Source organism: Acaromyces ingoldii (genome assembly GCF_003144295.1).
Source record: "Acaromyces ingoldii strain MCA 4198 unplaced genomic scaffold FA10scaffold_4, whole genome shotgun sequence".
NCBI lineage: Eukaryota > Fungi > Basidiomycota > Exobasidiomycetes > Exobasidiales > Cryptobasidiaceae > Acaromyces > Acaromyces ingoldii.
Genome location: NW_020290250.1, coordinates 2,013,071 through 2,040,808, shown reverse-complemented (window position 1 = coordinate 2,040,808; position 27,738 = coordinate 2,013,071). Strand labels below are relative to the sequence as shown.

General features: G+C 61.5%; 16 protein-coding genes across 16 annotated transcripts; 7 read left to right on the top strand and 9 right to left on the bottom strand.

Annotated features, from left to right (window-relative positions):
* Positions 1 to 78: 78 nt before the first annotated feature.
* FA10DRAFT_268245 (NADH oxidase) lies at positions 79 to 1,688 on the top strand. Its single transcript, XM_025522249.1, has one exon. The coding sequence runs from the start codon at positions 166 to 168 to the stop codon at positions 1,510 to 1,512; it is 1,347 nt and encodes a 448-aa protein (XP_025376926.1). The 5' UTR covers positions 79 to 165; the 3' UTR covers positions 1,513 to 1,688.
* Positions 1,604 to 3,452, top strand: FA10DRAFT_268244 (acid protease). The gene is made up of 3 exons (XM_025522248.1): positions 1,604 to 2,297; positions 2,353 to 2,523; positions 2,578 to 3,452. Exons 1-3 carry the CDS (start codon positions 2,033 to 2,035, stop codon positions 3,285 to 3,287), a joined length of 1,146 nt encoding a protein of 381 aa, XP_025376925.1. The 5' UTR covers positions 1,604 to 2,032; the 3' UTR covers positions 3,288 to 3,452.
* On the bottom strand, positions 3,430 to 4,010 carry FA10DRAFT_268242 (hypothetical protein). Its single transcript, XM_025522247.1, has 2 exons — positions 3,848 to 4,010; positions 3,430 to 3,788 (listed from the first exon to the last, which is right to left on the bottom strand). The coding sequence occupies exons 1-2, from the start codon at positions 3,978 to 3,980 to the stop codon at positions 3,523 to 3,525; spliced, it is 399 nt and encodes a 132-aa protein (XP_025376924.1). The 5' UTR covers positions 3,981 to 4,010; the 3' UTR covers positions 3,430 to 3,522.
* An 834-nt stretch (positions 4,011 to 4,844) lies between these two features.
* FA10DRAFT_303027 (potassium transporter) lies at positions 4,845 to 8,241 on the top strand. The gene is made up of 15 exons (XM_025525199.1): positions 4,845 to 5,275; positions 5,334 to 5,387; positions 5,446 to 5,504; positions 5,557 to 5,600; positions 5,652 to 5,686; positions 5,743 to 5,916; positions 5,973 to 6,249; positions 6,301 to 6,499; positions 6,553 to 6,637; positions 6,689 to 6,809; positions 6,865 to 6,945; positions 7,000 to 7,245; positions 7,306 to 7,842; positions 7,907 to 8,100; positions 8,159 to 8,241. Exons 1-15 carry the CDS (start codon positions 5,009 to 5,011, stop codon positions 8,207 to 8,209), a joined length of 2,424 nt encoding a protein of 807 aa, XP_025376923.1. The 5' UTR covers positions 4,845 to 5,008; the 3' UTR covers positions 8,210 to 8,241.
* A 5-nt stretch (positions 8,242 to 8,246) lies between these two features.
* Positions 8,247 to 9,491, bottom strand: FA10DRAFT_268237 (putative alcohol dehydrogenase). Its single transcript, XM_025522246.1, has 2 exons — positions 9,062 to 9,491; positions 8,247 to 9,010 (listed from the first exon to the last, which is right to left on the bottom strand). The coding sequence occupies exons 1-2, from the start codon at positions 9,440 to 9,442 to the stop codon at positions 8,315 to 8,317; spliced, it is 1,077 nt and encodes a 358-aa protein (XP_025376922.1). The 5' UTR covers positions 9,443 to 9,491; the 3' UTR covers positions 8,247 to 8,314.
* A 333-nt stretch (positions 9,492 to 9,824) lies between these two features.
* On the bottom strand, positions 9,825 to 11,541 carry FA10DRAFT_303025 (glutathione S-transferase). The gene is made up of 2 exons (XM_025525198.1): positions 11,046 to 11,541; positions 9,825 to 10,674 (listed from the first exon to the last, which is right to left on the bottom strand). Exons 1-2 carry the CDS (start codon positions 11,516 to 11,518, stop codon positions 9,900 to 9,902), a joined length of 1,248 nt encoding a protein of 415 aa, XP_025376921.1. The 5' UTR covers positions 11,519 to 11,541; the 3' UTR covers positions 9,825 to 9,899.
* A 1,631-nt stretch (positions 11,542 to 13,172) lies between these two features.
* FA10DRAFT_253968 (MFS general substrate transporter) lies at positions 13,173 to 14,641 on the top strand (the record flags this gene model as incomplete). The annotated part of the gene is made up of 2 exons (XM_025519711.1): positions 13,173 to 13,574; positions 13,628 to 14,641. 2 exons carry the CDS (start codon positions 13,173 to 13,175, stop codon positions 14,639 to 14,641), a joined length of 1,416 nt encoding a protein of 471 aa, XP_025376920.1.
* Positions 14,642 to 15,292: 651 nt separating this feature from the next.
* Positions 15,293 to 17,612, top strand: FA10DRAFT_268235 (hypothetical protein). The gene has a single exon (XM_025522245.1). It carries the CDS (start codon positions 15,540 to 15,542, stop codon positions 17,454 to 17,456), a length of 1,917 nt encoding a protein of 638 aa, XP_025376919.1. The 5' UTR covers positions 15,293 to 15,539; the 3' UTR covers positions 17,457 to 17,612.
* On the bottom strand, positions 17,238 to 19,022 carry FA10DRAFT_268234 (hypothetical protein). The gene is made up of 3 exons (XM_025522244.1): positions 18,622 to 19,022; positions 18,005 to 18,560; positions 17,238 to 17,942 (listed from the first exon to the last, which is right to left on the bottom strand). Exons 1-3 carry the CDS (start codon positions 18,954 to 18,956, stop codon positions 17,628 to 17,630), a joined length of 1,206 nt encoding a protein of 401 aa, XP_025376918.1. The 5' UTR covers positions 18,957 to 19,022; the 3' UTR covers positions 17,238 to 17,627.
* An 84-nt stretch (positions 19,023 to 19,106) lies between these two features.
* Positions 19,107 to 19,889, bottom strand: FA10DRAFT_152169 (flavo protein). Its single transcript, XM_025518104.1, has one exon. The coding sequence runs from the start codon at positions 19,742 to 19,744 to the stop codon at positions 19,154 to 19,156; it is 591 nt and encodes a 196-aa protein (XP_025376917.1). The 5' UTR covers positions 19,745 to 19,889; the 3' UTR covers positions 19,107 to 19,153.
* Positions 19,860 to 20,426, bottom strand: FA10DRAFT_152196 (hypothetical protein). Its single transcript, XM_025518107.1, has 2 exons — positions 19,973 to 20,426; positions 19,860 to 19,913 (listed from the first exon to the last, which is right to left on the bottom strand). The coding sequence occupies exon 1, from the start codon at positions 20,325 to 20,327 to the stop codon at positions 20,034 to 20,036; it is 294 nt and encodes a 97-aa protein (XP_025376916.1). The 5' UTR covers positions 20,328 to 20,426; the 3' UTR covers positions 19,860 to 19,913; positions 19,973 to 20,033.
* Positions 20,427 to 20,513: 87 nt separating this feature from the next.
* Positions 20,514 to 21,660, top strand: FA10DRAFT_152171 (NAD(P)-binding protein). Its single transcript, XM_025518105.1, has 2 exons — positions 20,514 to 21,103; positions 21,169 to 21,660. The coding sequence occupies exons 1-2, from the start codon at positions 20,699 to 20,701 to the stop codon at positions 21,598 to 21,600; spliced, it is 837 nt and encodes a 278-aa protein (XP_025376915.1). The 5' UTR covers positions 20,514 to 20,698; the 3' UTR covers positions 21,601 to 21,660.
* On the bottom strand, positions 21,495 to 22,378 carry FA10DRAFT_152185 (methylated-DNA--cysteine S-met). The gene has a single exon (XM_025518106.1). It carries the CDS (start codon positions 22,313 to 22,315, stop codon positions 21,755 to 21,757), a length of 561 nt encoding a protein of 186 aa, XP_025376914.1. The 5' UTR covers positions 22,316 to 22,378; the 3' UTR covers positions 21,495 to 21,754.
* Positions 22,379 to 22,590: 212 nt separating this feature from the next.
* On the bottom strand, positions 22,591 to 24,138 carry FA10DRAFT_295530 (ARM repeat-containing protein; the record flags this gene model as incomplete). The annotated part of the gene is made up of 4 exons (XM_025524474.1): positions 23,571 to 24,138; positions 23,280 to 23,515; positions 23,026 to 23,209; positions 22,591 to 22,983 (listed from the first exon to the last, which is right to left on the bottom strand). The coding sequence occupies exons 1-4, from the start codon at positions 23,865 to 23,867 to the stop codon at positions 22,591 to 22,593; spliced, it is 1,110 nt and encodes a 369-aa protein (XP_025376913.1). The 5' UTR covers positions 23,868 to 24,138.
* Positions 24,139 to 24,546: 408 nt separating this feature from the next.
* Positions 24,547 to 24,804, bottom strand: FA10DRAFT_222992 (mitochondrial import translocase, subunit Tom22; the record flags this gene model as incomplete). The annotated part of the gene is made up of 1 exon (XM_025518569.1): positions 24,547 to 24,804. A coding segment is annotated over one exon (258 nt), but the record flags the coding sequence as incomplete, so codon positions are not given.
* Positions 24,805 to 25,430: 626 nt separating this feature from the next.
* On the top strand, positions 25,431 to 26,549 carry FA10DRAFT_232307 (aromatic compound dioxygenase; the record flags this gene model as incomplete). Its single annotated transcript, XM_025518901.1, has 1 exon — positions 25,431 to 26,549. The coding sequence occupies one exon, from the start codon at positions 25,431 to 25,433 to the stop codon at positions 26,547 to 26,549; it is 1,119 nt and encodes a 372-aa protein (XP_025376911.1).
* Between the last annotated feature and the right edge of the window lie 1,189 nt (positions 26,550 to 27,738).

The window sequence follows — 27,738 nt, the reverse complement described above, 5'->3', positions numbered from 1 at the left end:
CGATTTGAGCCCACGCCGGAATTAGCCAGAGGACGGGGCAGCAAATCTCCGACTCGGTTCCTCTTCGGACACGCTCATCTCTCCGAACAAAAATCGGGTGGAACCTTCTAAAAAGCCTTAAAAATCCATCGCTGCGAGCACAAAGAGTCCTGCACACCACCCAGCATGGACCTCGCATTCACGCCCCTCACGCTGCCCTGCGGGCAGGTGCTCAAGAACCGCATCGCAAAGGCCGCCATGGAGGAGAACCTGGCGACGGCCTCGCAGAACCTTGTGCCATCGCAGGAGCTCATCCGCGTCTACCAGGCGTGGGCCGACGGCGGGAGCGGGCTCATCATCTCGGGCAACGTCATGGTCGACTACCGCGCCGTGGGAGGGGCCGCGCCCGTCTCCACCAGCCGGGAGCTTGTGTCGGAGGTGCGAAAGGACAAGGCGGCCCTCGCTGCGTATCGCGACTGGGCGTCCGCGGCCACGTCAAACGGCACGCAGTTCTGGCTCCAGCTCAACCACCCGGGGCGCCAGGCATTTGGGCCCGCCAAGCCCCGGACGATTGCGCCGTCGCCCGTGGCAGTCGACGTGGGCCGAATGGGCAAGGCCTTCTTCAACGTGCCGCAGGAAATGACAGAGGACGACATCGAGGATGTCATTGCGCGCTTTGCTTACAGCGCGCGCTTTGCAGAGGAGATTGGCGCGACGGGCGTGCAGATCCACGGCGCCCACGGCTACCTCATCAGCCAGTTCCTCTCCCCGCTGACGAACCAACGCAAAGACCGGTGGGGCGGGTCACTGGAGAACCGAGCGCGGTTCCTGTTTGAGATTGTCAAGGCGATCCGCGCCGCAGTCTCGCCGTCGTTTGCCGTGGCCCTCAAGATCAACTCGGCCGACTTCCAGCGCGGCGGTTTCTCCCAGGACGACGCCGAGTGGGTCATCACACAGCTCAACGGCATTCGCGCAGACAACGGCGCAGGGCTCGACCTCGTGGAGATCAGCGGCGGCAACTACGAGTCGCCGGCGATGAGTGGTTCGCCAAAGGAGCGCAGCGGCAGTAGCAGCACCCAGAAGCGTGAGGCCTACTTTCTCGACTTTGCCCAGCGCATTGCAGGCGTGGCGCAGATGCCCATCATGGTGACGGGCGGCATCAGCCGGCGGGACATTGTCCAAAAGGTCGTCGCGCCCGCCCCGGGCCAGACGGCAGACTCGGTCAGGACCGTGGCAGGGATGGGCACAGCGCTCGGGCTCATGCCCGACCTGCCGAACCGTCTTGCGCGCGGCGAGGACCCGTGCCCGTCGCTCACGGCTGGCACGTCGTGGATCCTGCCCTCGACGCTCGTGTCGCTCGCCAAGCTGCGCCAGATCAGCCACTGCATCTATCTCATCGGCCAGGGCAAGCGCCCGTCGCCGGGCGTGTCGCAGGTCTGGGCGCTCATCGCCGACTGGCTCCGCGGCCGCAAGCAGCTCCAGGCATACCGGGCGCTCGTCGTGCGGATTAGCAGCAGCGCAGCGAGCCCATGAGTGTCCCCGTGTGTCCCGTGCGCACGGGGGCTCGCTCACTAGCTCAGAAAGAGGGGCTACATAGAAAGAGAGTGGCAGAGGGGCTACATTAAAGTTCAGCAAAGAATTCCATAGTCTGCCTCCACACGCACGAATACCATTAATTACAACGCAAGTGCAGACCGGGATACAACGCTGTTCAGACCGGGATACAACGCTGTGCAAGTTGGGATACACCGGGATACAACGCTGGGCAAGTTGGGATACAACGCAGTGCAGACTGGGATTTGCAGCGGGTGGGTGGCCTTCGCGAATCCTTATCGCAGAAGAGCGATGGGCACGGGCTGAGCGAGCTAGAAGCTCGACCCCAAACAGGCAGGTGGCTACTGCACCATTACACCATGCCGACCGGCGGGAGTACAATATATCGACTTGTTTGTTCGATCCACTTTGGCACAGCCCCTTTCCACCCTTCTTCTGCCATCCACCCATCCATCCACCTCCAAACTACACTCCTCTCTGCTCAGCGTACCACTGCACCATGGGCTCCTGTCTCTCCTCGCCGGCAGCCGAAGACCAGAAGAAGCCCCAGGGGGCGACGACGGGCGCAGCAAACCCGACCAAGACCGAGGCCAAGGCGACCATCGGCCTGACGTGCAAGCACCCCAAGTCGTCGCTCAAGGGCGCCGATGCCATCGCGCTGGCCTCGGCGCGCGTCAAGCAGCTCAAGGCCAAGCATGCGGCCATCAAGGCGACGGCCGCCGCCAGCTCGGGCGGAGAGGAGCCGCTCAAGGACATCAACAATGGTGGGTCTGTCGGTCGTGCTTTGGCTCTGATCTCCCCGCTGATTCTTTTGGGCAGAACTCCTCTGGGCCGGATCCATCACCATCGGCACGCCCGGCTACGACATCACCGTCGACTTTGACACGGGCAGCAGCGACCTGTTTGTCAACCCAAACACGTACAAGCCCCAGTCGAGCAGCACGGCCAAGGACGCCGGCAAGACCTTCCAGGTCGGCTACGGCGATGGCAGTGAGTGTGCTGCTGGTCCCAGGAGACGGAGACAAAGCTGACAATTTCTGCCAGCCCAAGCAAGCGGCGAGGTGTGGACCGACAAGGTGACTGTTGGCGGCCTGACGGCGCCCGCGCAGGCCATCGGCGTCGCGTCCAAGAGCACGCTCCAGGACGACGGCAGCCAGGGCATTGCCGGCATGGCGTTCCCCAGCATCGCCCAGACGCGCTCGTCGCCCTTCTTCGACAGCATCTACGCGGCCAACCAGTCGTCGATGCAGAACCTCTTTGCGTTTGGCCTCTGGACCTCCAACGCCGTCATGGACCTCGGCTACATCGACCAGTCGCGCTTCACCGGCGAGCTGGCCTACAGCAGCGTCGACGACAGCCAGGGCTTCTGGCAGACGGATTTCACCGTCAATGGCACCCAGGCCAACGGCATCGTCGACACGGGCACGACGCTCATCATCGGGCCCACGGACGCCGTCCGCTCGATCCTCACCGCTGCTGGCATGACGATCCAGGAGCAGGACGGCGAGGTGTACGGCCTCTACGACCCCAGCACGAACCCTCAGGTGACGTTTACCTTTGGTGGCGCCGACTACACCCTCTCGCCCGACGCCCTCTCCTTCCAGACGCAGGGCTCCCAGACGGTGGCCTCGATCGTGGGCTCCGACATGGGCTCGGGCGGGCCCCAGTGGATCTGCGGCGACTCGTTCCTGCAGGACGTCTATGCCGTGTTTGACGTGCAGAACAAGCGCGTCGGCTTTGCCCCAAAGAAGTGAATACCCTGCTTTGCTCTTGCTCTTGCTCCATAAATGCCATTTGCCTGTCCTCTCGAGTTCCGTCTTCTTTGCGTAAATATCCCGAGCCCAGATTGACAGGCGCCTCCTTCGTGTCAGCTTGGCAGGCGCCTCCATCGCGCAGCTTGGATTGACGACACGCCGCCTGCTCTAAAGCTGTTCCATTGATGCTTGACGGAGCCTGCTCTAATGCTATTACATTGATGCTTGGACTGCTCTACAGCGTCGGCCAGCCCATCTCAATCTCCTCCAGGTCGCCCTGTCCCTGAAAGGCCTCCAAGATGTCCGCCTGGTCGTTCAGGATGAATCGGTCCGTCTGGTGGCCAATCTTGGCCAGGCCCCTCCAGCGCTCCAGGTCCGCGGTGTTGCGCTTGTTGCCGTGCGCAGCCTCGGCATTCTCCCAGTGCCCCTTGGAGAAGTTGAGCAGGGTGGTGATCTTCTTGTTGGGAATGTCGTACACCAGCGAGCACACTGTCCCCGTCTCTGTGTCCGTGCGCCTAAAGTCAACGGAGAGCCGTCGAGGTAGGGCCACGCTCACTCACCCTCGAGCCAGTTGCACTGCCAGATCTCGCCCGGTCGCACACACTGGTAGTCAGCCTTTTGGAAGTTGATGCGGCCGGCCATGGGCCCGCCGTGGATCGCATACACGATGCGGTCCTCGTTGTAGAACCACATCTCGTACCGCCACTTTTCGTCGGCGCCTGTTCGGAAAGGACTCAGTACGTGTTAGTGCCGCAGAGACGCAGTGTCGGCACTGACCTGTCTCGGGATTCTTTGCGGCATAGTCGTAGAGGAGATGGACGTTGCGCATGTCCTTGTCGAAGCTTTCCTTGACCGTCTTGCTTTCCGTGGGCCAGAACATCGTGTCGTGGAGATGGGAGCGATGTGCATGCCTACCAGAAGCCTTCTTATGGCAGCCTTGCCTGCGGTCCGATCGGTCGTCTCCCGGACGGATGCGTTTCTCAATTTCAATATGCGCGTCACCGCGCTGCACAGCGCCTCCACCCTGGCTTCTTCGCGGCCCTCACATCGAATTGCACTCGGATCACACTCCTCACTACGGGTCCTTGTTGTCACTGACCGTTCCACCGTCGCCGCAGGACACCAGGCAGCTCGGGCTAATCAGGACTCGCCCGCCTTCTGGGACAGTACATCTACCTGCTCAAGGACGCGTATCTCCAGCTTTGTCATCTGAGATTGTCGAGGCAGTTCCCAAGCTGACATCGAGGTAGAGGGATGCTCGTTGGTCTCGCCCTCGTGCGTCTCGGCATCCTAGGCAACCTTCTCAAGACCGTTGCCGCGTCGCTGCTCGACTCTCAAAGGGTGCCGAGGTAAGCGAGCGAGAGGGGCCTGCCGCGGACCTAGTCGCAGGTGCCAGTCGAGACGTGGGCTGAGGGTGAGGCGCGCCAGAAATAGATCCAGACTTTGGAAACATCAGGCACGTTTCTATATGCCAGGAACGGGTCCGCTCCTTATCTTATAATTTAACTTCGTCGATCTCACTGTACCTGTCAACAAAATAGTCATGCTAGGGTTGAGGGCAAGGTCGGAGCCAGTGGAAAAACTTCACCCGTCCTGATAGCAGCCGTCCTGATAGCGGCCGTCTTGGTAGCCAGGCGCGCCTTAAAGAGACGGGGGCAAGGCTGAGTCTGCCTGCCCTCCCCCCCTTTTCCTGCCAACTTCTTCCTGCAGGTTGTGAGCTTATGTTTGAGCGTGCTGATTCCATCATCGTCGACAACGGTGCGCGACGCGGTGTCGCCGACATTGAAGACGTGGCCGAGATCAGCGAAGATGCAGTCGACAAGAGCGAGATGACATTCGAGAGTGGCGGAGACGCAGGCCAGCGGGAGACAGTGGCGTCGCAGACGCGCTTCTTTCCACGCAGCTTTACGCTGCCTGCTGCCCCGCCACTCGACGCCCTCTCCAGCGACAAGTGGGCTGTCGGCCGGCTTGCTTTCCAGGCGCTTGGGGTGAGGTGGTCTTCTCCCGTCTGTCTTCATCTTCCTTGCTGAATGAGGCGATCGCCAGGTCGTGTACGGTGACATTGGCACGTCGCCACTTTATGTGCTGAACGGCATCTTTGTATGTGTATCGGGAATCAGGGCAGGAAATGTGGGCATATACTGATCATGTCAACTAGCCAACCGACGGTCCAGTCCCCCCGAAAGAGGACGTCATAGGCATCATCTCCACCATCGTGTAAGAGCAGGCGCTACTTCCATAAGCGGACCGAGCTAAACCCTCTCTGTAGCTGGATCTTTACCATCGTCGTCATGGTCAAGTACGCCGCCATTGGTATGTTCTTGATGCGTTCTCCGATGCTACGGCAGCTGATGCGATCTGCAGTCCTGAGATTCGGCACGGGCCTGGGAGAAGGCGGCGTGAGTGCGCTGCGGTTATTTGATATCGTGCTCTTGCTGACAACTCGGGCCCAAAGACGTTTGCGCTCTACCAAGGTCTCTTTCCCCGTCGCATCTGCGACGAGGACACGGCAGAGAGGGACGAAGAGCAGCCATCGGGCAAGAACAAGGACCGCCGTGCGCTTTTGCTCAGGTATCGGTGGTGCAAGCCCCTCCTGTGCGCAATCGCCCTGCTCGGCTCCGCACTCACAGTGGGTGTGCTCAAGACATGCTTCCAAGGATCAAGCTCACAGCATCCTTGTGGCAGATGGCCGACGGCGTCCTGACGCCCGCTGTCTCGGTGCTCTCTGCCGCGGAGGGCATCCGCGTCGTCAAGCCAGAGATCGGCAACGCGACGGTGCCCATCTCCATCGCCATTCTCGCCGCACTGGTGCTGCTGCAGTCGCTCGGTGTCAAGCGGCTCGCGTTCCTTTTCAGCCCCTGCGTCCTTCTCTGGTTCCTCTTCCTCTTCATCACAGGCGCCGTCAACTGCCACGCCTACCCGGGCATCTGGCGCGCCTACGACCCGTCGCGCGCTGTTCTGTGTAGGTATTCTTGGTTCTGATATGCCTGGCGGCGAGCTGACGGAACATCAGACTTTGTGAGGACGGGCAACTACGACGCGCTCGGGGGCGTGCTCCTGGCCATCACCGGCTGCGAGGCCCTGTTCGCCAACCTGGGCCAGCTGGGTCGCCGCGGCATCCAGATCCCGCTCGTGCTCGTCGTCTATCCGAGCCTGATGCTGGCCTACCTGGGCCAGGGCGCCAAGCTCATCACCGATGGCCCCACTGTCCTGTGAGCAGCGAGACTCCCTCTTCTGAGCCAAAGCCAAAGCTGACGCATCACAGGCCAAACATCTTTTACCTGACGATTCCCGGCGGCCAGGGCAACGCCGTGTACTGGATCGGCTTTGCGACGGGCCTCCTTGCGACCGTGGGTAGCGTGTGACAACTTGAAGCTCCCCCAGCTGACCCTCGACCACAGATCATCGCCAGTCAGGCACTCCTCACCGCCTGCTTCAGCATCGTCAGCCAGCTCGTCCACATGCGCTGTCTCCCGTCGCTCAAGCAAAAGTTCCCCAGCGATGACTACGGCCAAGTGTACAGTGAGTGGCCTGCTCGATTCAGCTACTCTGCGCAGGTTTCTCACTCTACACACAGTCCCCGTCGTCAATTATACGCTCGGCGTCCTCATCATCGTCGCCGTGGGCGCGTTTGGGTCCTCGGCCAAGCTTCTCAACGGTGGGTAGCCTCAGTCAGCCACGCTCTGTTCCCATGACTCACCCGCCCACACAGCATACGGATTCGCGGTCATCACGGTAATGCTGATCACGACCTTTGAGATTGCCCTGAGCATCTTCTTTGTCAAGCGCCTGCCCTGGGTCCTGGGCCTGCTCTTTTTCGTCGCCTTTGGTTTTGTCGATGCGCTGCTTTGGGGCGCCGTGGCGAAAAAAGTGCCCGAGGGAGCCTGGTTCAGCCTGACCATTGGTGCGGTCCTGTGGCTGATCATGCTTCTGTGGACGTGGGGCACCCAGCTCGTCGGTGAGTTGGCACAGCTATTTCAGACTCGGCGGCCATCCTGACAGTGTGACGCGGCCGCAGACACCTTCGACCGCGCGAACCGTGTCCTGCTGTCGGACTTTCTCGTCGCTGGTCCAGATGCTACGTCGGACCAGGGCTCCCTCCTCGTCAGGGCGCTCGACGGCCGCGAAAAGCCGCTTCTCCGCAACAACTGCTCGACGATCTTCTGGAGGCCCGTCGCTGCGGCCCCAGAGTGGGCCAATGGAGCCACATCGTCGCCCCAGGCTGGTCACGACAACGCCCAAGCCGTGACCGTACCCCACAGCTTCGCCCACTTCCTCACCATGTACCCATCCACGGGCACGCGCACCGTCTTTTTGGCCAGGCAGACGTTTGCTGTGCCCTCCATCGAAGAGGAGAAGCGGCTCGTCGTGCGGCCGCTCGTCGACGGCGGCAGCTTCATCCCAGGCTTCTACACCGCCACGCTCCGTCTGGGCTACAAGGACCACGTGGAGATGGGCCCCTTGAACGCAGCTCTGTCGGAGCAGATGGCCTTTTTCGAGGGCAAGTCGGCGCTCTTTTCGATCGACGAGGCCTGCGACACCATGACGCATATTTGTAGGTTGCTTGTATTCTTGCGTTTCGGTGTGCCTGCTCAGCAGAGACGTGTCTCTCCGCACAGATCCCTCCTACTATCCCGCGGCAAAACCCCTCCAGCACTCCGCCCGCAATCTGGGCAAGGATGCATCAAAGCTGCCAAGTGTCGGCGTTGCAGCCAAACTGGTGGTGTCGACCGCGGTCGACGTCGCCCGCCAGTGGCTCATCGAAGAAATCTATCGGCGGACGAGGGCAGCGCTCGCCGAAGAGGATGGTCCCGTGAGTGTCTGGCAGTGCTGCGTGGCCGCATCTCACTCCACTGACGTCAAAGTCGCAGTTCGATGCTCGGGAGCAGATCATTCGGGTCACAATCACGGCCGTTGTCTAGTCCGTCTATCTGAAACTTCCCCTTGTCAGACCATGAATGTAAATCCGCCCTTACTGCGGGCTCTTTTTTTTTTTCAACAAAGTTCCAAGAAGAATGCAGTAGCATCTACTCTGACGACACACACGAAATGACAACCTTGCCGACGTGAGACGCGCTCCACTGGTACTTGTAGGCCTCCTTGGCCTCGTCAAAGGCAAAGACACGGTCGACGGCGGGCCGAATGTCGTGCGCTTCGAGGCACCGGTTGAGCGCAACAAACTGCTCCCTGCTCCCCACCATAGTGCCCCGGTAGATGACGCCCTTGGAAAACGACATTGTCGGGATGTCCGGCAGCTGAACGCCGGGCCCGCCGGCCACAAAGCCAATATTGCTGATCATCCCTCCTCGCTTCACACACGCAAACGCCTTCTCCAGCGTCCCTGCGCCACCAATCTCCAGCACGTGTGAGGCTCCCTCGCCGTCCGAGACGCGGAAGACGTCCTTGTCGTAGTTGGGCTCCGTCTTGTAGTTGACGGTCGTCAGCCGCGCCTGCTTCTCGGCCGACACGAGCGATCGGACCCTGGCGAGCTTGTCGTCGGACGAAGAGGTCAGGACGACTTTTGCGCCGGCGGCCAGCGCCAGCTGCACGCCAAAGACGGACACGCCGCCTGTGCCCTCGCACAGCACCGTCTCGCCCGCCTGTACGACGTTGGACGAGTGTCCGAAGAGGGCATTGAAGGCCGTGACCGCCGCGCACGGCAGCGTCGAGGCCTCTTCGAACGTCAGGTGGTGGGGGGCATGGACGAGCGCATGCTCGGGGAGCTGCGCAGTGGATGAGTCCTGTACCCTCCAAGCACTTTACATACAACTCACGCAGCGATACTGGCAAAGAAAGCCGTCGCGCAGGCTCCCGCCCCGCGAGTTGCTCTCTGCCGCCGTCGGCACGCTTCCCTTGAGAAAGTCCTGGAAGAAGAGGGCGCAGACGCGGTCGCCCTTCTGGAAGCTCGTCACCCCTTCGCCCACGGCGACGACTTCGCCAGCGCCGTCGGACACGGGGATCACTGGCTTTCCTCTCTGAGGCAGGGAGTGTGTTCCCTGTGCAATGATCAGGTCTCGATAGTTCAGAGAACACGCCTTGACCGCAACGAGCACCTCGCCCGGCAATACCGTGGGCACTTTGGTCGTCTCTAGCGTGAGGCAGTCGAATGACGTGCGCCTCGGCTGCTCAGGCAGCTTCCACTGTCGCTGCGACATGCTGCCTGCTCCTCTCGTTCAAGGATCGCACCGCCTTTTATGGGTCTTGTTCGACAGGTGGCCTGTGCGCACCGCCCGACGACGACCGACCGCGGGCGCCCTGCACGTCGGGATTCGTCGGCCGCGGACAGCGGCCCACGTGGCCATCGTCTGGGCTGCAGCTGTCGTCGAGGACACCATCGCGCGCCGCCCAGGCCATCGAGACAGGGCAGGCACGCCTATCTCCGGCCCGGCGCAGGGTGATGCAGAGAATGCAGTGGAGAGGGATTAAAATCGGAGGCTGGTTGCCTGGAGAATCGCCCGTTTTAAGGTTTGGGCCAAGCAGGATTCCGCAAGGAAGAAGCGGGCGTGAGAAACGCAAGATCTTGACTCTTCATTCGTGGTCATCGACAGGGAATTGAATTGCATTGCTAAGCAAATTGTCACCTCTATCTGACGGACGCTTTCTTTTTGCTGGTCAAATCCTGCCGGCCTCCTTGAGACGCGCGATGAATGGCTTGGGGGCCGGGCCCTGGATCATGAGCTCCAGCTCGGGATCGCCCTTTGCCCTGGCGCGCTTGTAAGCCTCTCTCTTTGTGGCACGATCGAGAAAGGCAAGGATGCCCGGGCGGCCGCTGAGGTCAAAGGCGTAAAAGACACGCATCGTCGTGAGCGTAAAGACAATCATGATGTCTGCCGCGGTGAACTCGTCGCCCGCCAGCCAGGTGTTTTTCGTGAGCCGGTTGTCGAGGAGGGTGAGCAGGTTGTCGAAGCGCGCCTGGGTACTCGCCAGCCGGTCGCCGGGGTTGCCGACGCTAGAGAGGTGCAGGAGGGTCAGCACGAGGGGCTGCAGGTTGCTGTTGGACATGTGGAACCAGTAGAGGTAGTCGGCGTAGTTGCGGTGCGAGGGGGCCAGCGAGAGCCTGCCGCCGCCGTGCTTGTGGATGATGTACTCGACGACGGCGGCCGACTCGGCCAGCGTGAGGTCGCCGTCCTGGATCACGGGCGCCTGGCCGAGCGGGTTGAGGTCCTTGATCGACTGGGGCGAAAAGATGGGGGCGCGCTGGTGCAGCTTCAGCGTGTACGGCACGCCCAGCTCCTCACAGAGCCAGACGACGCGCTCCGACTGCGAGACCTGGAGGTGGTGGACCGTGAGTGTCATCGTGCGGCGGGGTAGTTCGAGATGGTGGTGGTGGTTGCTGCCGCTCTGGCGATGCGGAACGGTTTGCCGAAGTCGCGCTAGGAGACTGACGCTGTGGAGAATCGGAGATAAGATTCGAGTTCGATGCCGCTCGGACTTTGGTGGTGCGAGAGGCGAGAGCGTGTATTGGAGCTGTGACATGGCAGCGGAGATATTCAAGGGGCAGCTCACCTCACACAAGTCACGCTCTTCGTCTACAGACACTGACTGATATTGCGACGGATTAGTCTCTAGGAGGAAAGGCACCACGACAAGACTCAGATCGTGTCAATCGCCATGGTACAATGTCCAGCGCTGGCTTGACTTTCTGTCGTCACAAGCCGATGGGTATGCGTTCCCAGAAGTATGCCACGCCCTGCCCAAGCTCGACTGTGCTCGTTGACAGATACAAGGCACTCGGTACGCTGTGTACGGCGCACCGACCACAGCTCAAAGTATGGTTCGCCGTTATCAGGGGTCCCTGAGCCATGCCAAACCGAGTAGAGGTCGTAAAAGGATCCGTCGGCCTCGACTTCTCCCTGTGGCTGAAACGAACGCTGTTTAGCCGGATTCGATCCCGTGTAGCTCTCCACGATTCTAAAAACAGCACGGGGCTCGACTGTCTCGCCGTAAACGGAGACGAAGCTGAATGCACCGGACTGGTCGTCGGCGTCGTCGTCGGGCTTGAAATCGGCATCAAATTTGACGAGATGTCCCCTTGGCTGATCGAGACCTTTGCCGGCGAACATGTTATAGCTTTTAGACCATCGCGCAAAGTAGTTGAGGACTCCCGTGTCCCAGTAAGCGGCGTCGCCGGTGTGGATGACGCGAAGACCGCCATAGTATGTGTCGACAGAATTTGCGTGAGGCAGATGAGTGAGGGCCCAGAGAAAAAGGCAGATGGTGAACTTGACCATGTTCCTGGAGGAGGTTGAAGAGGACTGCTGATTTTTGGGGGATCAAGACTGCGCTCCAGGGGCTTCTTTTATAGCCTTGCTCGCGGTCTGAACGGGCGTATAGCCATACAAGCCGAGCGTGATTCACATAACGAGGCTGCCAAAGGGCTGACGAGGCTGCAGCAAGCACAGCCTTTCCAGCAGCAGTCCGACACCAGCCCTGCTCAAGCGCAATGAGACAGTCTTGCCTCTTGTCTCGCACCGTGTCGCTCAGCCTCGGTTGCTGGTCCTGACAGACGGACGCGAGCGCCATTTTTGATGCGCTGAAGGGATTAGCCCTCACAGACATAAACGATGCGGGCTAATCGACGGGAAAGTGCGCCAGGTAGAATCTCTGCAGCAGATGGGCGCCTCTGGCTTTTGTCCGACGGCAATCACGCCGGTTGTGAAGGCACACGGGCGTTGGCACTGCGCGGGGCGGACGTCGTCTCTGCGATCAGAGGGGGAATCAGGGCGCGTTTTCAATTCTCGGGCATACTCGAAGACACTTGCTACTCTGTCCCGCATACCTTCTCGCTGCGCCATCGCCACCGCTGTGCTGATCCGGCGAAAGAACCGATGCCTACAGAGCGCATGTTGCAGTCTCTCCATCTCCCGGGCGGGAATCTGGATTCTTAACAAGCGAGAGATAGTTGATTCACTCGATGTAAATCTCCTTGGCGCAGTACATCACGCAATGCAGTAATGCTTCGGACGCTGCCACAGCACCTTCGAAGGCCTTGACGTCTAACACGACATACTCGGCGCGCTGCTCCTCGCGACAATCGCGAGGAGTTGCCCCAGCCTCGGTCGAATCGCCGCCTCACAAGCCGACATGGAAGAGAAGTTGACCTTGAGCGAGGGGACTGCGCCTTTCGTTCAACTAGTGCAAGCGCTGCAGCAGCATCAAGTGAGGTGCAGCAGCTCGCCTGACCTTATCAGAAGCGGCGTCTTCGTCCGCGACTGCTCTGCGAGGGCCCAGGGCGTGGCTTACACACAACTGTGGCGCCAGGAGACCCACTCCTATCGCGCGATATCCATGCTACAGCCATCAAGCGACACGGACAGAGATCCCCAGTCGACCCCTGACTAAGAGAAGAGCAGAAAGGCGGCGGAAATCACGGCGGAGGAGAAGCAATCGTCAGAAGGGGTGAGCTTCCCGTTCACAGAGGGTCCAGCCACTCCGCTCTGGTGGCGGGCCCAGATACCTGATCTTTAATAGGTGGTCGATCGAGCTACGTAGGACCCAACAGCTCCCCCGGTCCGGCTCTGGCAGTCCGTTCCGATTCTGGACCAGCGTGTAGAGTGTTGGAAACGTGGAGATTGGAAATCTGCCAAGCCACCACTGCGCGGCGACATCCCGGATGGAAGGCGACGGAAATGCCGGAGGAGGGTTCACTTTGCGGGGCCCCACCGCCAAGACCAGGAACCAGCCGCGCTAGAGACGTCAAAAGCCACACCTCTGGCAGGCACTCGCGCTTCATAAAAGAGCTCCCTCCGCCCATGACTTTCCCTCACAGACTCCCCACTCTTCCCTCTTCCAATGTCTGACCTCGACACGAAATCGATCGGCAGGGGCTCGGCGGGCGACGTCGTCCTCGGCACAGGCGATGCCGAGGAAAAGGGCGTCGCCGTGATGCGCACCAGCTTCGATGCCAAGGCCGAAGGGCGGCTGCGGCGCAAGATCGACGTGCACATCATCCCCGTCGTCGCCGTCATGTATCTTTTCTGCTTCATTGACCGAGCCAACATCGGCAACGCGCGCCTGGCCAAGCTCGAAATGGACCTCGGCATGACGGGCTACGACTACAATACGCTCCTCAGCGCCTTCTATGTGGCCTATATCCTCTTTGAGCTGCCGAGCAACCTGATGTGCAAGCGCGTCGGGCCGGGAAAGTGGCTGCCATTCCTCACCTTTTGCTTCGGCATCCTCTCGCTCTGCATGGCCTTTGTCCACTCGTTTGGGGCTGCCATTGCGCTGCGCTTCCTGCTCGGCGTCGCCGAGGCTGGCCACCTGCCGGGCATTGCCTACTACCTGGTGAGCTGTTCCTCTTCAGACTTTCCGCGACGGCAGCTGAGACCAGCCCACAGTCGCGCTGGTACCGCCGCGAGGAACTCGCATTCCGGCTGGCCATGTACATCGTCTGCGCACCCATCGCGGGCGCCGTGGGAGGCCTGCTGGCCAGCGGCATCCTGACGCTCGACCGCATCGGCTCGCTGGAGCGCTGGCGCATGATCTTCCTCATCGAGGGCATCATCACCACCGGCCTCGCCGTCATCGCCTATTTTCTCCTCACCGACCGCATCGACACGGCGCGCTGGCTCTCGGCCGAGGAAAAAGAGCTGGCCAATGCCCGTCTGCGCTCCGAGACGGTCGCCTCGGACGTCGTCGTGGACAAGATGCGGTCCAAGCAGGTCCGCGCGGGCATCTTCAACGCCACGTCGCTCACCATGGCCGTCGCCTTTCTGCTCGACAACATCTCTGTGCAGGGTGTCGCCTTCTTCCTGCCCACCATCGTCAAGACGCTGTTCCCAGGCAGGACCGTCGTGCACCAGCAGCTGCTGACGGTGCCCCCGTACGTCGTGGGCGCCTGCTTTGTGCTGCTGATCCCCTACCTGTCGATGAAGACGCTCATGCGCGGCGTCTTTGTCGTCGGCTCCGGCTTCCTCATGATTGTCGGCTATGCAATGTACGTGGGCACATCGGTGTCGAGCTCGAGCGTGCGCTACGCCGCCTCGTTTCTCGTCGCCTCGGGCGCGTTCCCGATGGGCGCCATGATGCCCGGCTGGGCGAGCGCCAACTGCAACTCCGACTCGGCCAGGGCGGGTGCGATCGGCATCGTCGTCATGCTCGGCAACGCCGGCGGCCTCATCGCCTGCTGGTCCTACCTCACAAAGGACGCGCCCGACTACCTGCCGGGCAACGCGCTCAACGTGGGCGCCGCGTGCGGCCTCGTGATCATCTCGGCGCTTCTTACCGTCTATCTGCAGCGGGAGAACCGGCGGAGGGAGGCGGGGCTGCGCGACGCGCGCATCGAGGGCCTGTCGCTCGAGGAGCAGGAGTCGCTCGGCCACCGCCACCCGGCGTTCCGGTACAGCTACTGAGCTTTCTCTTCATCTCTTGGGCTCTGTATTTTTGTTTTAGTTTCTGGTAGTCAATGCATGTGGATCGCAGTGATGGGCGAACACAACGTGGGACGGGCCGCTGCCTCAGGACAGTTTCGTGCCATTAGTTCACGCATTCATGATGACTGATCAGGATCAAAAGTCCCGCCTTGGACGCGCAGACTGATAATCGAATGCGAAGCTCTTTGCACTGCGCGACCAGAGAGCGGAGCTTACAGGGCTTCCTCACATGGAAGCAGGGCTAAGTTGCGTACCGCCATCGGCGAAGGAAGCCGACGCACTGCGTACTCCTAAGCAGGAAAGAGTCGCTGCCCAATCACACGCTCCCTGTGGACGACCGGCAAGCCACAACGATGCAAGGCACAGCATATCAAGACAAGAGATCATCCTAGCCAAGGGTTTCGGCATATAGTGTGCTCCCTCGTCCGACGCAGAGGGAGGAACCGGATGGACGTCGTGTGAGTCTGCGCCTGACGGGCTGCAACTTTAGCGCCTGGCTGCGATCTTAGCGCATCTTTCGACTGGCCGAGATAGCATCTCCTTGGACTGGCTGAGGTGGCACATCTTTGAATTGAACTGAACTGGCCGAGGGTCAACAGCGGAGACCATGTGCTTCCTACATCAGATACTGCGCTGACAGGGCTGTCGCACCACTTGACGGACAAGGCATCTGATAATCCGCAAGGAACGACGCTAAGTCGCAGTACCAGCGCTGGAAACTTTTCGCGCTCCGGGAACGGCGGCTTGGCAAATTAAGCTTCTGGGCTTCTGAACTTCTGCGCGCTCCTGGGCTTCTGGGCTTCTGAAGTTGTTCGCTCTCTGCGGCGCTTTAAAGGCCGCGTCGGTGCCCGCGAAGAGCAGTCCCCTATCCAGCACCATGTCCAAGCACGCACAGGAGACCAAGACGCCCGGCGAGTACGAAGAAGGCCCAGACGAGATGGCGTACGGCGAAAAGGCGCTCGACGGCGCCTCCTCCGACGGCAGCTCCGACGACGAGACAGCCCACGGTGCGGCGCCCGGCGTGTCCAAGGTCGAGGCCTTCAACCGCGTCCTCTACAAGTCTGGCCGGTCGGGGAAGCTGCTGCTGTGGGCGCTGGCCGTGTCAATCATGATCACCATGTTCGTCTACGCCCTCGACCAGGGCATCACCACGACTGTCTTCTCGGCCATGGCCACGTCGACCTTTGGCCTGCACGAGAACCTGGCGGCGGTGTCGACTGCGAGCCAGATCATCCGTGCGATCAGCAAGCCCTTCATCGGCAAGATGGCCGACATCACCTCGCGGCCCACGACGTACTGCGTCGTCGTCTTTTTCTACGTCATTGGCTTCGTTGTCGCAGCCAGCTCGAGCACGTTTGCCGCCTACGTCATCGGCATCTCCTTTACCGCCGTGGGCAAGTCCGGCCTGGACCTGCTGAGCGACATTCTCGTGGGCGACCTGACGCCGCTCGAGTGGCGTGGCTTCTTTGGCTCGCTCCTCTCAACGCCATTCATCGTCACGGTGCCCATCAACGGCTTCATCGCCTCTGGCTTTGCGCCGGACCACTGGCGCTGGGGCCTGGGCATGTTTGCCATCATGGTGCCCGTCCTCATCAGCCCAGCCATTGCCACGCTGTACGTCATGCAGTGGCGCGGCAAGAAGATGGGCATGGTCAGCATGGCCGGGTCCAAGATGCAGCGCTCGGGCGACGAGGATACAGGGCCCAAGACGGTGCGCAGCTGGCTCGCCCTGCTCTATCGGGGTCTCATCGAGATCGACATGGTTGGGCTTGTCCTCCTCGGTTTTGCCTTTGCGCTCATTCTGCTGCCCTTCACGCTCGCCAAGGCCGCGTCGGGCGGCTGGTCGAACCCGAGCATGATCGCCATGATCGTCGTCGGCTTTGTCATCCTCGTCGGCTTTGTCCTCTTCGAGTGCTTCGTTGCTCCAAAGCCGCTCATGACGCGCCGGATCCTGCGCAACCGCGCCTTCCTTGCCGCCGTCGTCATCGACGTCTTCAACCAGATGGCCAGCTCGGTGCGCAACACCTACTTTAGCTCCTACGTCTGGGTCATCAAGCCCTGGACGACATACCAGTGGACCATCTTCCTGGGCATCACAACCATGGGCCTGAGCCTGCTGGGGCCCTTTGTGGGCCTCCTGCAGCGCAGCACGCACCGGTACAAGAACCTGATGATGTTTGGCGCCGTCGGCAAGCTCGTCGCCTACGGCCTCTTTGTCGACGCGGGCTCCAACACCATGACGCAGAGCACGGCGCGCCTGACGGTGGCCCAGCTCCTCTTCTGCCTGGGCTCCTTTAGCGTCGTGGGCGCGCGCGTCGGCTCGCAGGCCTCGGTGCCGCACGAGGACATGGCGACGGTCATCTCGCTCCTCAGCCTCTGGTCCACCCTGGGCTCCTCGGTCGGCAGCGCCATCTCGTCGGCGATCTGGACAAACATGATGCTGGAGCGCATGCAGCGCGAGCTGCCCACGGTGCCCCTGGCCACGCTCGAGAAGCTGTACGGGAGCATCATCAAGGTGCGCGCCGGCTACGCGTTTGACAGCCCCATCCGCCAGGGCGTGATCCGGGCGTATGCGCAGACGAATGGCATCATCGCCATCACGGCCCTCTGCCTGGCTGCGATCCCCGTCGTGGCGACGCTGTTCATGCCCAACTACTACCTGGGCAAGCAGCAGAACGCCGTGACGAGCAAGGGCCTCGATGGCGAGCACGTCGAGGTGCCCCGGCTCGAGGAGCACGCGGGCGAGCGCAAGTGGTACCACCGGCTGCGGGACGCCTACCGGCGAGATGTGTGATCTCCATTGACTCCTTTCACTCCCACACTGTTCCTAGTGTTGTTCTCGGCAGTCGTTGATGTAGAGCATGCCCTCGATGCTGGGCATGCCCCCGATGCTGGACATGCCCTCAACGCAGGGCGGTATGAAATAATACATGACACTAGATTCATAGCGGTATCACAGGTAGATTCACGTAGACGAGGCTGCACTGGGAGAAGGCGTGGGGATGTCGTCGAGCTTGATCGGCCCCAGGCCCCTCTTTTTCCGCCACCAATTGGAGCGGGCAATGATGTCGCGGTCGAAGAGGAACGGCCACCGGCGTGCAAACGCCTCGCCCACTTCCCACGAGTCTGGGTCCATGGCGTCGCTGTCCCAGACGAGAAAGGAGGGGTCGCCCTCGTTGACGATGCTCGAGATCATCATGTCGTAGCACACGGCGTCTGCGGTAATGCCGGGCAGCGACAGGACCTTGTCGCGCACCGAAGGCCACACAAACGCTGCGTCCTGCAGAGAGCATCGCCGTCAGCATGGGTCCAGCGCTTGTTACTGCACTCAGTCAATCTCACAATCAGGGGATAGTGGCGCGAGAGCATCTGCTTGGCGGTGGGGTGCATGTTCTCGGGGATGTTGGACCAGTCGACCCGCGTCTTTTTCGTCGTGACGTCGCCGCCAGACGGCGGCGCAGCACTGGCTGGCTCGCCCGGTCGCACGCAGCACTCCCCGTTGCCGATCAGGAACTTTTCGCCGATGCCGCTGACAGCGTCGATGTCGCTGATCTCCTCTGACGAACAGCCGAGCCGGGTCGCGTTGGAGATGACGGCCTCGAACAGCGGCTGCGCCTCGACCCGGAGCGACATTGACGAGCACGGCGACCAGGACGACTGGTAGGACGAAGAAGACCCACCAAGCGCCTTGTCCTTGGCCCGTGCGGCGTAGAGCTTGATGATGGCAAAGTAGATCGACGGGCCGTTGTCCTGTGGCAGGCAGACGGTAGCATCTCGCCGATCGGAGATGCCGTGGGCAAAGTGGAGCGCAATGAGGAGCTTGTCAAACAGCTCGGGCTGCGTCGACAGGTAGAAGCGCAGGTCGGCCTGTGTGTCGCTCAGGGACCACTTTGCAAAGCTGTGCAGCACACGCGGCCCATGATCAGCATATGACAAGTTCAGAGGGAGCTGGTACCCACTTTGCGGTGATGGAGTCCATGAGCAGCTGCGCACTCTCCGACGACTTGGAGGCAAAGTAGGATTGTGCGAGCTGGCAGTTGGGCTCCTGCGGCGCCTTGACGGGGACAGAAGCGAGGTCCGACTGGCGTGGGGCCGTCACCGGTGGCGGAACAGGCATCAAAGGCGCTGGAGCAGGCGCGGGCTCATCCTCGCCCTCAATGACCTGGCGCACCTCGTCGTTTGTGAGACCGATCCGACGCAGCTTCTCTCTGCGCCTTCGCTGCGCCTCTCTGTTCTGCAGCCTCCGCCTCTCGCCCGCACTGACCGACATCGATGCCTTGACTCGCTCGAGCATTGTCATCGTCTCAAGATCTGCGCGCTGGTGGGGCGACGAGCCAGGCACCTGGCCTAACCCCTCGTGCGTAAGAGCAGGCTCGGAGATTAGAGGGTTTTATTTGGTTTTTTATTTTTTTTTTATTTTCTCTTTCAGCGTGGCACTGCGTCTCAGCATGATTCTAGAAAATTGCATTCAAGGTACATGACAGAAGGAATCTACAGCTTGCTAAACGAGTCCCAGGCCGTGACGACGTCGTCGACGCTCCACGTGTCCCGTGTCTCGTCGTCGACCGGCGCGTTAGGGCCCCTAGCGCGCGACGCGGCTGCAATGTTCACCTGCTGCTCGGCCACGTTGAGCTTGACCGCCTTGAGGACCGTCGCCAGCTGCTGCCCCGATGAAGCGCCACGGCCAGGCCCACCGTAGGAGACAATGAGCGCTGGCTTGCCTGCGAACTCGTGGTAGATGTGGTCGAGGGCCGCCTTGAGCGGCGAAGGGATGCCTGCGTTGTACTCGGGCGTGACAAACACGTAGCCGTCGTGGCTGCGAATCGTCCGAGACCAGGCGTTGACTTTGTCATCGGGGTACTCGTGTCCCTCGCCCTCTTCGCCCTTGCCCTTGAGCTGTGTCATGATCGCCGGACTGCCATCGTGGATGGGCAGCTGGTACTTGGCCAGGTCCACTACTTCGAGCGCGGCGCCCTGCTTGTCGGCGAGCGGCTTGAGCTGGTCGTGGATCCACTCGGCGACCTGGTGGCCCTTGCGTTGCTTGCGGATCGAGCCGATGATGATGGCGATGTTCTTGGCCATTGCTGTCGTGTTTGCGCGTCTGATATGGGGGGAGATTGGTACTGCAATGACCACCGTTCAGCGAGCCCCTTATATGGGCAACCATGGCTTGTCTCTCCATCATGTTTCCTTCTCGTGGCTGCCGAATAACCTTCCTTGGCCGTCAGCAAATCGCGTCTTTCCTGCCATCCTTCTCTGGTCGTCAGCATGTCACGTCTTCCATGGAGGACTGCTGATTGTGACGCTGACAGGACTTGCTGACCGTGACGCTGACGGGGGCGTGATGGCTGACAGGCCTTGCACTACTGATTCATTGAAAATTTAGGACCGACACCTGCTGACGCGCGTGCTTCCGCGGAAGGCACACCCACGCGACGTCAGCATGAGCCCGGCACATACCACGTGTGGTGGGCGCTTTGGCAGTGATCCTGCCTGTCACAAGAACGGAATATAAGAAGACGAGGGCGAAGCAGTCGCCGCAACGAACGCCCCCGTGCACGGCAGCATGCAAGTGTGCACCGTCCGCTCCCAAATCGCCCTGCGGAGCGACACGGGGCCGCCAGTAGTGCACCCTGCTTAGCGAGCTGCTCTGTGTCGCTCGCATCACACTGGCAGCCAGGGGTCGACTGACAAGAAGCCATATCGCCGCAGCGTCGTCTCATCGTGACGCCCGAGAGCACGGCCGTAACGCAAGTATTGGCATGGTGACACCTCGGCGATGGCGTCCGCCATTACGTTGAACAGATGACGAACAGGCAAATTACGCGGAGATTGCGTGACGGATCCTAGACAAAGACGCGGACTTAAGGCGTAAAGCCACACGCACACGAGACAGGAAGACCGACGCTGTCATTCGATTCGCACGAAGAAGCTCCACCGCTTACAGTTTCGGAACAGACTCGCTGGGGATATTTAAAGGGATGGCACTGCAGCAATAGCGGCCTCTCAAGCACCAACAGCCCCCTCCCCATCAGCATGTCCTCGCACTTTACTTCGTTTGCCGTCGCCGGTGGCACGGGCCAGATCGGCAAGAACATCGCCGCCTCGCTGCTGTCGCACGGCCTCCGCGTCGTCGTCCTCACCCGGTCTTCGTCGAGCAAGGTGGCCGAGGGCGCCGAGGCGCGCGTCGTCGCATCGTACGACGACGTCGACACGCTCGCCAAGGCCCTCCAAGGCGTCGAGGTCGTCATCAACGCCCTCGGTCAGGAGTCGCTTGCGGGCGAGTCGGGCAGCAACCTTGCGCGTGCGGCCAAGAAGGCCGGCGCCGAGCTCGTCCTGGCCAACCACTGGGGTGTGGACCTCGAAGCAATCAAAAAGGGCAGCACGGGGGTGCACCCGTTCCTCCTGGGCAAGCTCGCGTTCCCGAGCTTTGTCAATGAGGTGAGACACTAGTCCGATCTTCTCCTGCCGAATCGATGCTAAACAGTTGTGCATGCCCTCTACAGCTTGGCCTCGCCTACCTGCAGATTCACATCGGCCTTCTGACCTCAGTCTTTCCCCTTCTGACCTCGGTCGACAGCGAGAAAAAGACGGCGACGATCGTCGGCCCCGGCGACACAAAATTCACAATCACATCCGAGGAGGACGTGGGCCGGTTCGTGGGCGACGCCTTTGCCAAGCTGCCCAAGAAAGACCTGTTGAACCAGACGCTGGGCGTGTCAGGCCGCGTTGCCACGCTCAACGAGCTCCTCGCGGGGTACAGTATCACCCACGTCGATCCAAAGGAGGCCCTCGAGCAGAGCAGGGATGTTGCGGGGCTCGGTGTCAAGAGCTTCTTCACCTGGCTGCTTCTTATCATTCACACGGGCGAGTCGCTCATCAAGCCGGACAACACGAGCGTGGGCTTCGTCTCCAAGGACACGGCCGTCCACCTCTGAAGGCGACATCTGGCGAACAATCGCCTGCAAGAAGAGTCGTAGGACAACACACCTGCAGGAAAATTCGTTGTAGGACAGATCCACCGTTGCAGTAAAATATATTCTTCAGAACAGAGAGCTCAGTTGCCATGAGTCACAGTAGTGCTTGGAATCATCAGACGGGCAAAGCCTTTCCCGTGCGCTTCTCCCTCTCGGCGGCCAGGAGGCCCTGCTTCATGTCGGTGCCCCAGTGGTAGCCGCCCATGGCCCCGTCGGTCCGCACGACGCGGTGGCACGGCACGAGGACGGCAATGTGGTTCTTCGCACATGCGCCCGCTACGGCGCGGCTGTCGCGCGCCTCGAGGCCGGCGCGCTTGGCCAGCTGCGCGTAGCTCACCGTGGCGCCGCTGGGCACGCGGACGAGGGCGGACCAGACCTGCTTCTGGAACGGCGTGCCGATGAGGTGCAGCTTCGGCTCCTGGGCCGATGTGCCCTCGATGACGGCCCGCACGACGTCGAGCGACTCGCGCGCAGTGCCGTCGCTGCTCCGCAGCACCGCGCCGGGGAAGCGTCGCCGGAGATCGGCCACGAGGTCGCGCTCAGTGGCCCCGACGCCGCCGATGCCGCCCAGCAGCACCGCACAGATGCCCTTGGGCGTGCATGCCACGAGCAGGCGGCCGTAGCTGCACGCGCCGACGGCAAAGGACAGGCAGAGGGGTGTTGCCGACACTGTCATGGTCGCATCTGCCTCGAGGTTGCTAGACAGGGTGAGAGACTCTCTATATGCGACTCTACATAGAATGGAGACGCGTCTGAATTTATGACTCGGCGGGCGACCCTTGCGCAGCGCGCCAGTCGCCTCTGTAGGCAGGGAAGACTAGCCCTGATCGAGCACGGTCAGGTCACACAGCTGCCCTGCTCAGTCGCGGCTCAGGCCACGCACCTGCCCTGCTCAGGCGCGGCCTAGGATCAGGCGAAAGATGAATTACTAGTACAAGGAAAGAGCCGGCGCTACGCCTCGACGGGCTGGAACTGCGAGGGGTCGTTGTTGTATGCCATCTCATCGAGGGCGACGATGCAGCTCTCCCGCACGACCCGCGGCGCCTCCTTGTCGCCTGCCCACCGCTGCAGCCTGGCCATGATCTTGCCCTTGACCTGTCCATCCTTTTCCTCTCCCTCCTCCTCCTCCTCCTCCTCCTCCTCCTCCTCGACGACGGCGCCGAGGGCCTCTGCCGCCTCGTGGCGCACCATCTCGTGCTCGGCCGAGTCGTCGAGGACGGTGAGCATGCTGTCGACGCACGCGGCATGGGCCAGCTCGCCAAAGACGAAGCAGATCTCGTGCCTGAACAGCGCGCTGCCGTCGGCGAGGCCTGCGGCCAGGGCGAGCACGGCGTCGGTGCCCGCCTGGCTGTAGCGCTGGACCGCGGCTGCGTCGCCGCGCCGCACGCTCTCGGCCTCGAGCCGGCGCGCGGCGTGCACGGCGTTGCGGAGCGAGAACATGGCGCGGTAGCGCTCAAACAGCGGCAGGCTTGGCCCCGCCGTGAGCTGCTGGCGGTACGTGGCAATCGATGCGACGAGCTCGGCCGAGCGCGTGCTGTGGGCGGGAGCCGGATCGATGGGTGCGAATGCGCTGTGGCGAGGAGGCCGCTCGTCCGTCAGCAAAGGAGGCAAGTGACACCACATGCCCAGCCACAGCCTACCTCTTGATGTCTTCGTCGTCGTTGTCGCCGCTGTCGGCCTCTGCCTTCGCCCGCGTGATAGCCTCTGCCTCGCTCATGTCGCCGCTCTTGCTGCTGCCACCACCACCCTGCTCGTACTCGATCTTGCGGATGGCCAGCTCGCACGTCTCACGCACGCTCACGTCTGCGTCGGACAGGTAGCGCTTGAGCGTAGGCAGTGCCACAGTCGACCCAATGGCGCCCATGGCCTCGGCCGCCTTGGACACGTGATGTCAGTGTCTGCCCATGCAAGAGCAAGGCGAGTGAACTCACCTCGTGGCGGACCATGGCGTGCTCCTTTGCATCGGCGAGCACATGCTCGAGGCACGGCATGGCGCCCACGTCCTTGATCTGGCCCAGGACGTAGGCCATCTCGTGCTTGAGGAGCGCCGAGTCGTTGCCCTCAAAGGCGGCTGCGATCACGTCGATGACGGCTTGCGTGCGTGCGCCGTCCGCCGCCGCAAGGCCCTTGAGCGAGAACAGCGCCCGGAAGCGCGCATCGAGCGCCTCAGAGCCCGACGCATCGCAGAGGCACGCCGAGAGCTTGTCGAGCGAGGGCCCCGTCGTCATTCTTGCAAGGGGGGTATTGTATCTGATTAGCAGCAGCGCCGCGCATCTGCGAAGAAACAAAAAAGAATCCGCGAGGGAAAAGTTTAGGTTTGATCCTTACGTAAGCACCTCGCTCGCTGCCTCTCCTTTCGAGAGATGGCGCAAAGAAGGAGCGCTTGTCAATGTCAGGGAGCAGCGAAAGGACTCAGGACGGCTCATCGTGCCGCTGAGGACATGTCCATCTTCTTTTCACATTGTAGGAACTTCAGGCTCGTGCCACGGAGGTTGTGCAAGCCTGCATTACGGGGGTTGAGGAGACAGCGAGAGCAGCACTTAGCTTTCAAGACTGAGCTTTCTGTCTCAGAGTGTGCGAGAAGGACCAGGTCAATAAAAGGCTTTCTAAGGGCTCGCAGGCCCTTTGCAGGCCCTCTGCAGGCCCGTGAGCCATGGTCAGAGAGTCGCAAGTAGCGCAAAGCCAGCGCACAGCTCGAGAAAAGAGGTGGATTGCGAGACTGGAATCGATATGATACACATCAGAAGCCGGGGGGACGGATGCCTTGCGCCTGTGCGCCCGGAGCAGTGCCCTGTTGCGGTCCACCGGGGCCCATCATCTGCGGCACGAGTCAGCATGCATTGGCAGAGCGAGGAAGAAGAGGCTCGGAAGAAGAGGCTCGGAAGAAAGAGGCTCGCTCGGAACACTCACGTGCTGTGCGCCGCTCTGCTGCGCTGCAATCTCCCGCTCCTGCATGGCGACCCGGACCTCATCCTCAACAGCAAGCGCATAGGGCAGGCCCACGAGGAGGGCCGACGTGGTGACGACCCAGGCCAGGCCGCCGACGAGCCTTCCGCCGACGTAGACGTACGTCGAGGCAGTCGACAGGCTGCTGGCGATGCGGTGCCGTGTCGACGGTGGCACAATGTCCCGCAGTGCAGAGAGGCGCTCCCAGATGGTCTCTTCGCGCAGCGCAAGCCCCCGCTCCGTCACCTCGTCGTCGTCATCCGAGGATCCGTCGTCGGACTGGTGGGCAGCCAGGGTCAGCCATGGTTCAAGGGAGGCGCTGCGAAATACGCACAAGGACATCCGAGTCTTCGTCGTCCCACTCGTCGTCGTCCTTTTCATTGAATGGCCGGCCGGCCTTGTACGACTCGTCCTGGATCTCTTCGAGCGTCGGCATCGTGGGATCGGTCTCTTTCTGGCGATGAAGGGCTTCGTCGATGATCGAGCGGTACTATTTTGCAAAAAGCGACGAAGGGCCGGATTAGGTAAGCTTGAAAGACTTCCAGGCACGTGCTTGACCCAGCGGAAAAAGGTGAGTCCCCCACGCGCCCGGCCAGGCTGTCCGACGAGGCTTCCGATGTCGGGAGGGTCACTCTGGGCCTCGAATAATTTTCCACTGCTCGAATGGAGAAGCGTGCATTATAAAGGGCGCACGCTGCCGCCTACCCCGCTTCGTGCTGATCCTGCTGCTGCTCCTGCTCCTGCTACTCCTGCTCCTCTTCCCGTCCCTCATTATTGTCACTGTCCCTGCGCCTGCGCCTGCGACGACCAGAGTAAGAGCTCATCATCCCAGAGAAAAGGACGAAATGAAGACAACAGCCCTCGCCCTCGCAACAGCCCTGCTGGGCGCGGCGGGCGCCCACGCCCACGGGCCAAAGACGGCCGGCGAGGTGGCCCAGTTCCTGGACCGGCAGACGACGGCGTACCACTGTGCGCCGCAGATTGCCGTGCTCGAGGGCCAGCGGAAGCGCAGCTTTGCCCAGCGCGTCCTGGGCGGCGACCCCACGTCGCACCAGCAGCTGTTTGCCGCCGGCTACTTTGAGCCCGAGTCGATGATGCTCGATGGCGGCGCGGGCCTGGGCGACGTCGTGCGCAAGGTCGAGGCCGAGAGCGGCAAGAAGCTCATGGCGTGCGAGCCCGTCACCGAGACAAAGATCCGCAACTCCACCTGCGTCCTCGCCCCCGAGGTGACCGAGGGCCCCTACTACCACACCGAGGGCCACCCGATCCGGAGCAACATGGCCGAGTGGCAGCTCGGCCTGCTGTTCATGATGAACGTCGGCGTCATCGACGTCGAGACGTGCGAGCCCGTGCAGAACGTCCTCGTCGACCTCTGGCACGCCAATGCGACGGGCTACTACGCCGGCCACCCGGACCCGCGGCCGGACCTCGTCAACGAGGAGCCGGCGTCGTCGGGCCCGCGCAAGGGCCTCCTCTCGGCCTACCCGCGCACCAACGACGAAGAGACGTGGCTTCGCGGCGCGCTGCCCACCGATGCCAACGGTGTCGCCGAGTTCACCTCCATCTTCCCCGGCTACTACCAGGGCCGCGCGACGCACGTGCATGTCAAGGTGCACCCCGAGTGGAGCGTGCTGCCCAACGGCACCTTTGTCAGCGGCCGCCTCGCGCACACGGGCCAGTTCTTTGTCGACGACAAGCTCAACATGGAGATCGACAAGCTGCAGCCGTACAACGAGAACCCGCTGGCGCACATGCCCGGGCGCAAGCGCACGCGCAACTGGGAGGACTCGCTCCAGATCTTTCAGCACTCGTTCGACGGCGGCTACATGCCCACCTTTGACATCCAGCCCCTCGGCGGCGTGCTCCAGCAGGGCCTCATCGGCTACGTGACCATGGGCGTCAACATGTCGGCGAGCTACGAGGCCAAGTGGACGCCCAACTCGGGCCGCGGCATGGCCAAGTAGACTACTACCTAATTCCTTCTCTCTTTCTAAGCCTGTGCACATCTGTAATTCAACATGCCATCCTTGCCCCTAGCTCTGTGTGCTTGCGTCCGCGGACTCGTTTCTGTGCCCGCTCTTTGAGTTCAGGGGACTTAAACGGCAGCCGTCGTTTGATCCTGCGGTACAGCAGCAATCCTCGAGCGTTGTTTCAACACCAAGAGGGCCAAACGGCGGCATCATTGGGCATTGGCTCACTACAGAGGGCCTTAATGGCAGCAATCGTTGAGCATGGGGTTGGAGATTGCACATCTACGACTCCGTGTCTTTAGTCCTGGCCGTCGTGGGGCGCTTCCAGACTTGCTTCAATCACGGAGCGTCCGGCTGTCCGCCCAGCTTCCTGCAGGCTGTATGAAAGAGGCTCTTGACGTTACCGTAGTTTGCTCCGATGCTGTTGCAGTGGAAGACGTCCTGGCACTTCCAGGCCTTGTCGTTGCTGCCGACGCAGGTCCTAGCGAAGGGGCAGGTGCTCACTTTCACAGAGAGAGGGTCAGCTTGAGTGAGGCGCAGAACACAAATGAGACGTACGGAGCTTCTCGCCGTAGAAATCGTAGAGGTAGGTCCTGGATTGCAAAGACGAGTGAGCACTGCGTCAGCGACGAGCACGGCAACGAGACAACTCACGTGCAGGTCGCACTCCCATCGCCATGCACCGCAGGCGCCAAGAGGCCGACGAGAGCGAGCGCCAGGAAGGGGGAAATGGCCTGTGTCGAAGGTCAACATCCTCGCTGTGCTGCCACTGACAGGCACTGACCGTGAATTTCATGAGGACACTTGACTGTAGTCGGTGTGCAGGCAGTGAGCAGAAGAGTGTGGATGTTCTACAGAAATGGGACTGACGGTGATTGCGTGAGCTGAGGAAGGAAAGACAGCCCTCTTTTATCCTGCCTGTCAACACGTCAGTGAGAGTCGCCCCTCGACAGTGGAAGATCTCCGTCGCTCTGTGCAATTGCGAAACCCAATTGAGACAGCGGCCTTCCGCCACTGGCCGTCAGTTTCCGCATAAACCCTATGTTTACTTCAAATAGCGACGACGGCAAACTCTGTTGGCGGCTCTGCCCCTGGCGCTGACTAGGCACCTTGGCAAGGACCGCAATCATCCTCCTGACCACTTTTTCCGGAGTCGATTGACAAGGCAGGGAGCGAAGAAAGT

Excerpts from the sequence above, each read along its gene's own strand:
- FA10DRAFT_268234 (XM_025522244.1), bottom strand. The coding sequence starts at position 18,956 with ATGCTCGAGCGAGTCAAGGCATCGATGTCGGTCAGTGCGGGCGAGAGG. Across the intron at positions 18,561-18,621 it reads ATGGACTCCATCACCGCAAA|CTTTGCAAAGTGGTCCCTGA; the intron begins GTGGGTACCAGC and ends TGTGCTGCACAG. Across the intron at positions 17,943-18,004 it reads CGCGCCACTATCCCCTGATT|GACGCAGCGTTTGTGTGGCC; the intron begins GTGAGATTGACT and ends TGCTCTCTGCAG.
- FA10DRAFT_268245 (XM_025522249.1), top strand. The coding sequence starts at position 166 with ATGGACCTCGCATTCACGCCCCTCACGCTGCCCTGCGGGCAGGTGCTC.
- FA10DRAFT_152171 (XM_025518105.1), top strand. The coding sequence starts at position 20,699 with ATGTCCTCGCACTTTACTTCGTTTGCCGTCGCCGGTGGCACGGGCCAG. Across the intron at positions 21,104-21,168 it reads TCCCGAGCTTTGTCAATGAG|CTTGGCCTCGCCTACCTGCA; the intron begins GTGAGACACTAG and ends TGCCCTCTACAG.
- FA10DRAFT_268237 (XM_025522246.1), bottom strand. The coding sequence starts at position 9,442 with ATGTCGCAGCGACAGTGGAAGCTGCCTGAGCAGCCGAGGCGCACGTCA. Across the intron at positions 9,011-9,061 it reads TTCTTTGCCAGTATCGCTGC|CTCCCCGAGCATGCGCTCGT; the intron begins GTGAGTTGTATG and ends TCCACTGCGCAG.
- FA10DRAFT_268244 (XM_025522248.1), top strand. The coding sequence starts at position 2,033 with ATGGGCTCCTGTCTCTCCTCGCCGGCAGCCGAAGACCAGAAGAAGCCC. Across the intron at positions 2,298-2,352 it reads GCTCAAGGACATCAACAATG|AACTCCTCTGGGCCGGATCC; the intron begins GTGGGTCTGTCG and ends TCTTTTGGGCAG. Across the intron at positions 2,524-2,577 it reads GGTCGGCTACGGCGATGGCA|CCCAAGCAAGCGGCGAGGTG; the intron begins GTGAGTGTGCTG and ends AATTTCTGCCAG.
- FA10DRAFT_152196 (XM_025518107.1), bottom strand. The coding sequence starts at position 20,327 with ATGCGAGCGACACAGAGCAGCTCGCTAAGCAGGGTGCACTACTGGCGG.
- FA10DRAFT_152185 (XM_025518106.1), bottom strand. The coding sequence starts at position 22,315 with ATGACAGTGTCGGCAACACCCCTCTGCCTGTCCTTTGCCGTCGGCGCG.
- FA10DRAFT_303025 (XM_025525198.1), bottom strand. The coding sequence starts at position 11,518 with ATGGTCAAGTTCACCATCTGCCTTTTTCTCTGGGCCCTCACTCATCTG. Across the intron at positions 10,675-11,045 it reads GAACCATACTTTGAGCTGTG|CGTCAGTCTCCTAGCGCGAC; the intron begins GTCGGTGCGCCG and ends GATTCTCCACAG.
- FA10DRAFT_268242 (XM_025522247.1), bottom strand. The coding sequence starts at position 3,980 with ATGTGGTTCTACAACGAGGACCGCATCGTGTATGCGATCCACGGCGGG. Across the intron at positions 3,789-3,847 it reads GCAGTGCAACTGGCTCGAGG|AGACGGGGACAGTGTGCTCG; the intron begins GTGAGTGAGCGT and ends GCACGGACACAG.
- FA10DRAFT_303027 (XM_025525199.1), top strand. The coding sequence starts at position 5,009 with ATGTTTGAGCGTGCTGATTCCATCATCGTCGACAACGGTGCGCGACGC. Across the intron at positions 5,388-5,445 it reads ATGTGCTGAACGGCATCTTT|CCAACCGACGGTCCAGTCCC; the intron begins GTATGTGTATCG and ends CATGTCAACTAG. Across the intron at positions 5,505-5,556 it reads GGCATCATCTCCACCATCGT|CTGGATCTTTACCATCGTCG; the intron begins GTAAGAGCAGGC and ends CCCTCTCTGTAG.
- FA10DRAFT_268235 (XM_025522245.1), top strand. The coding sequence starts at position 15,540 with ATGTCCAAGCACGCACAGGAGACCAAGACGCCCGGCGAGTACGAAGAA.
- FA10DRAFT_152169 (XM_025518104.1), bottom strand. The coding sequence starts at position 19,744 with ATGGCCAAGAACATCGCCATCATCATCGGCTCGATCCGCAAGCAACGC.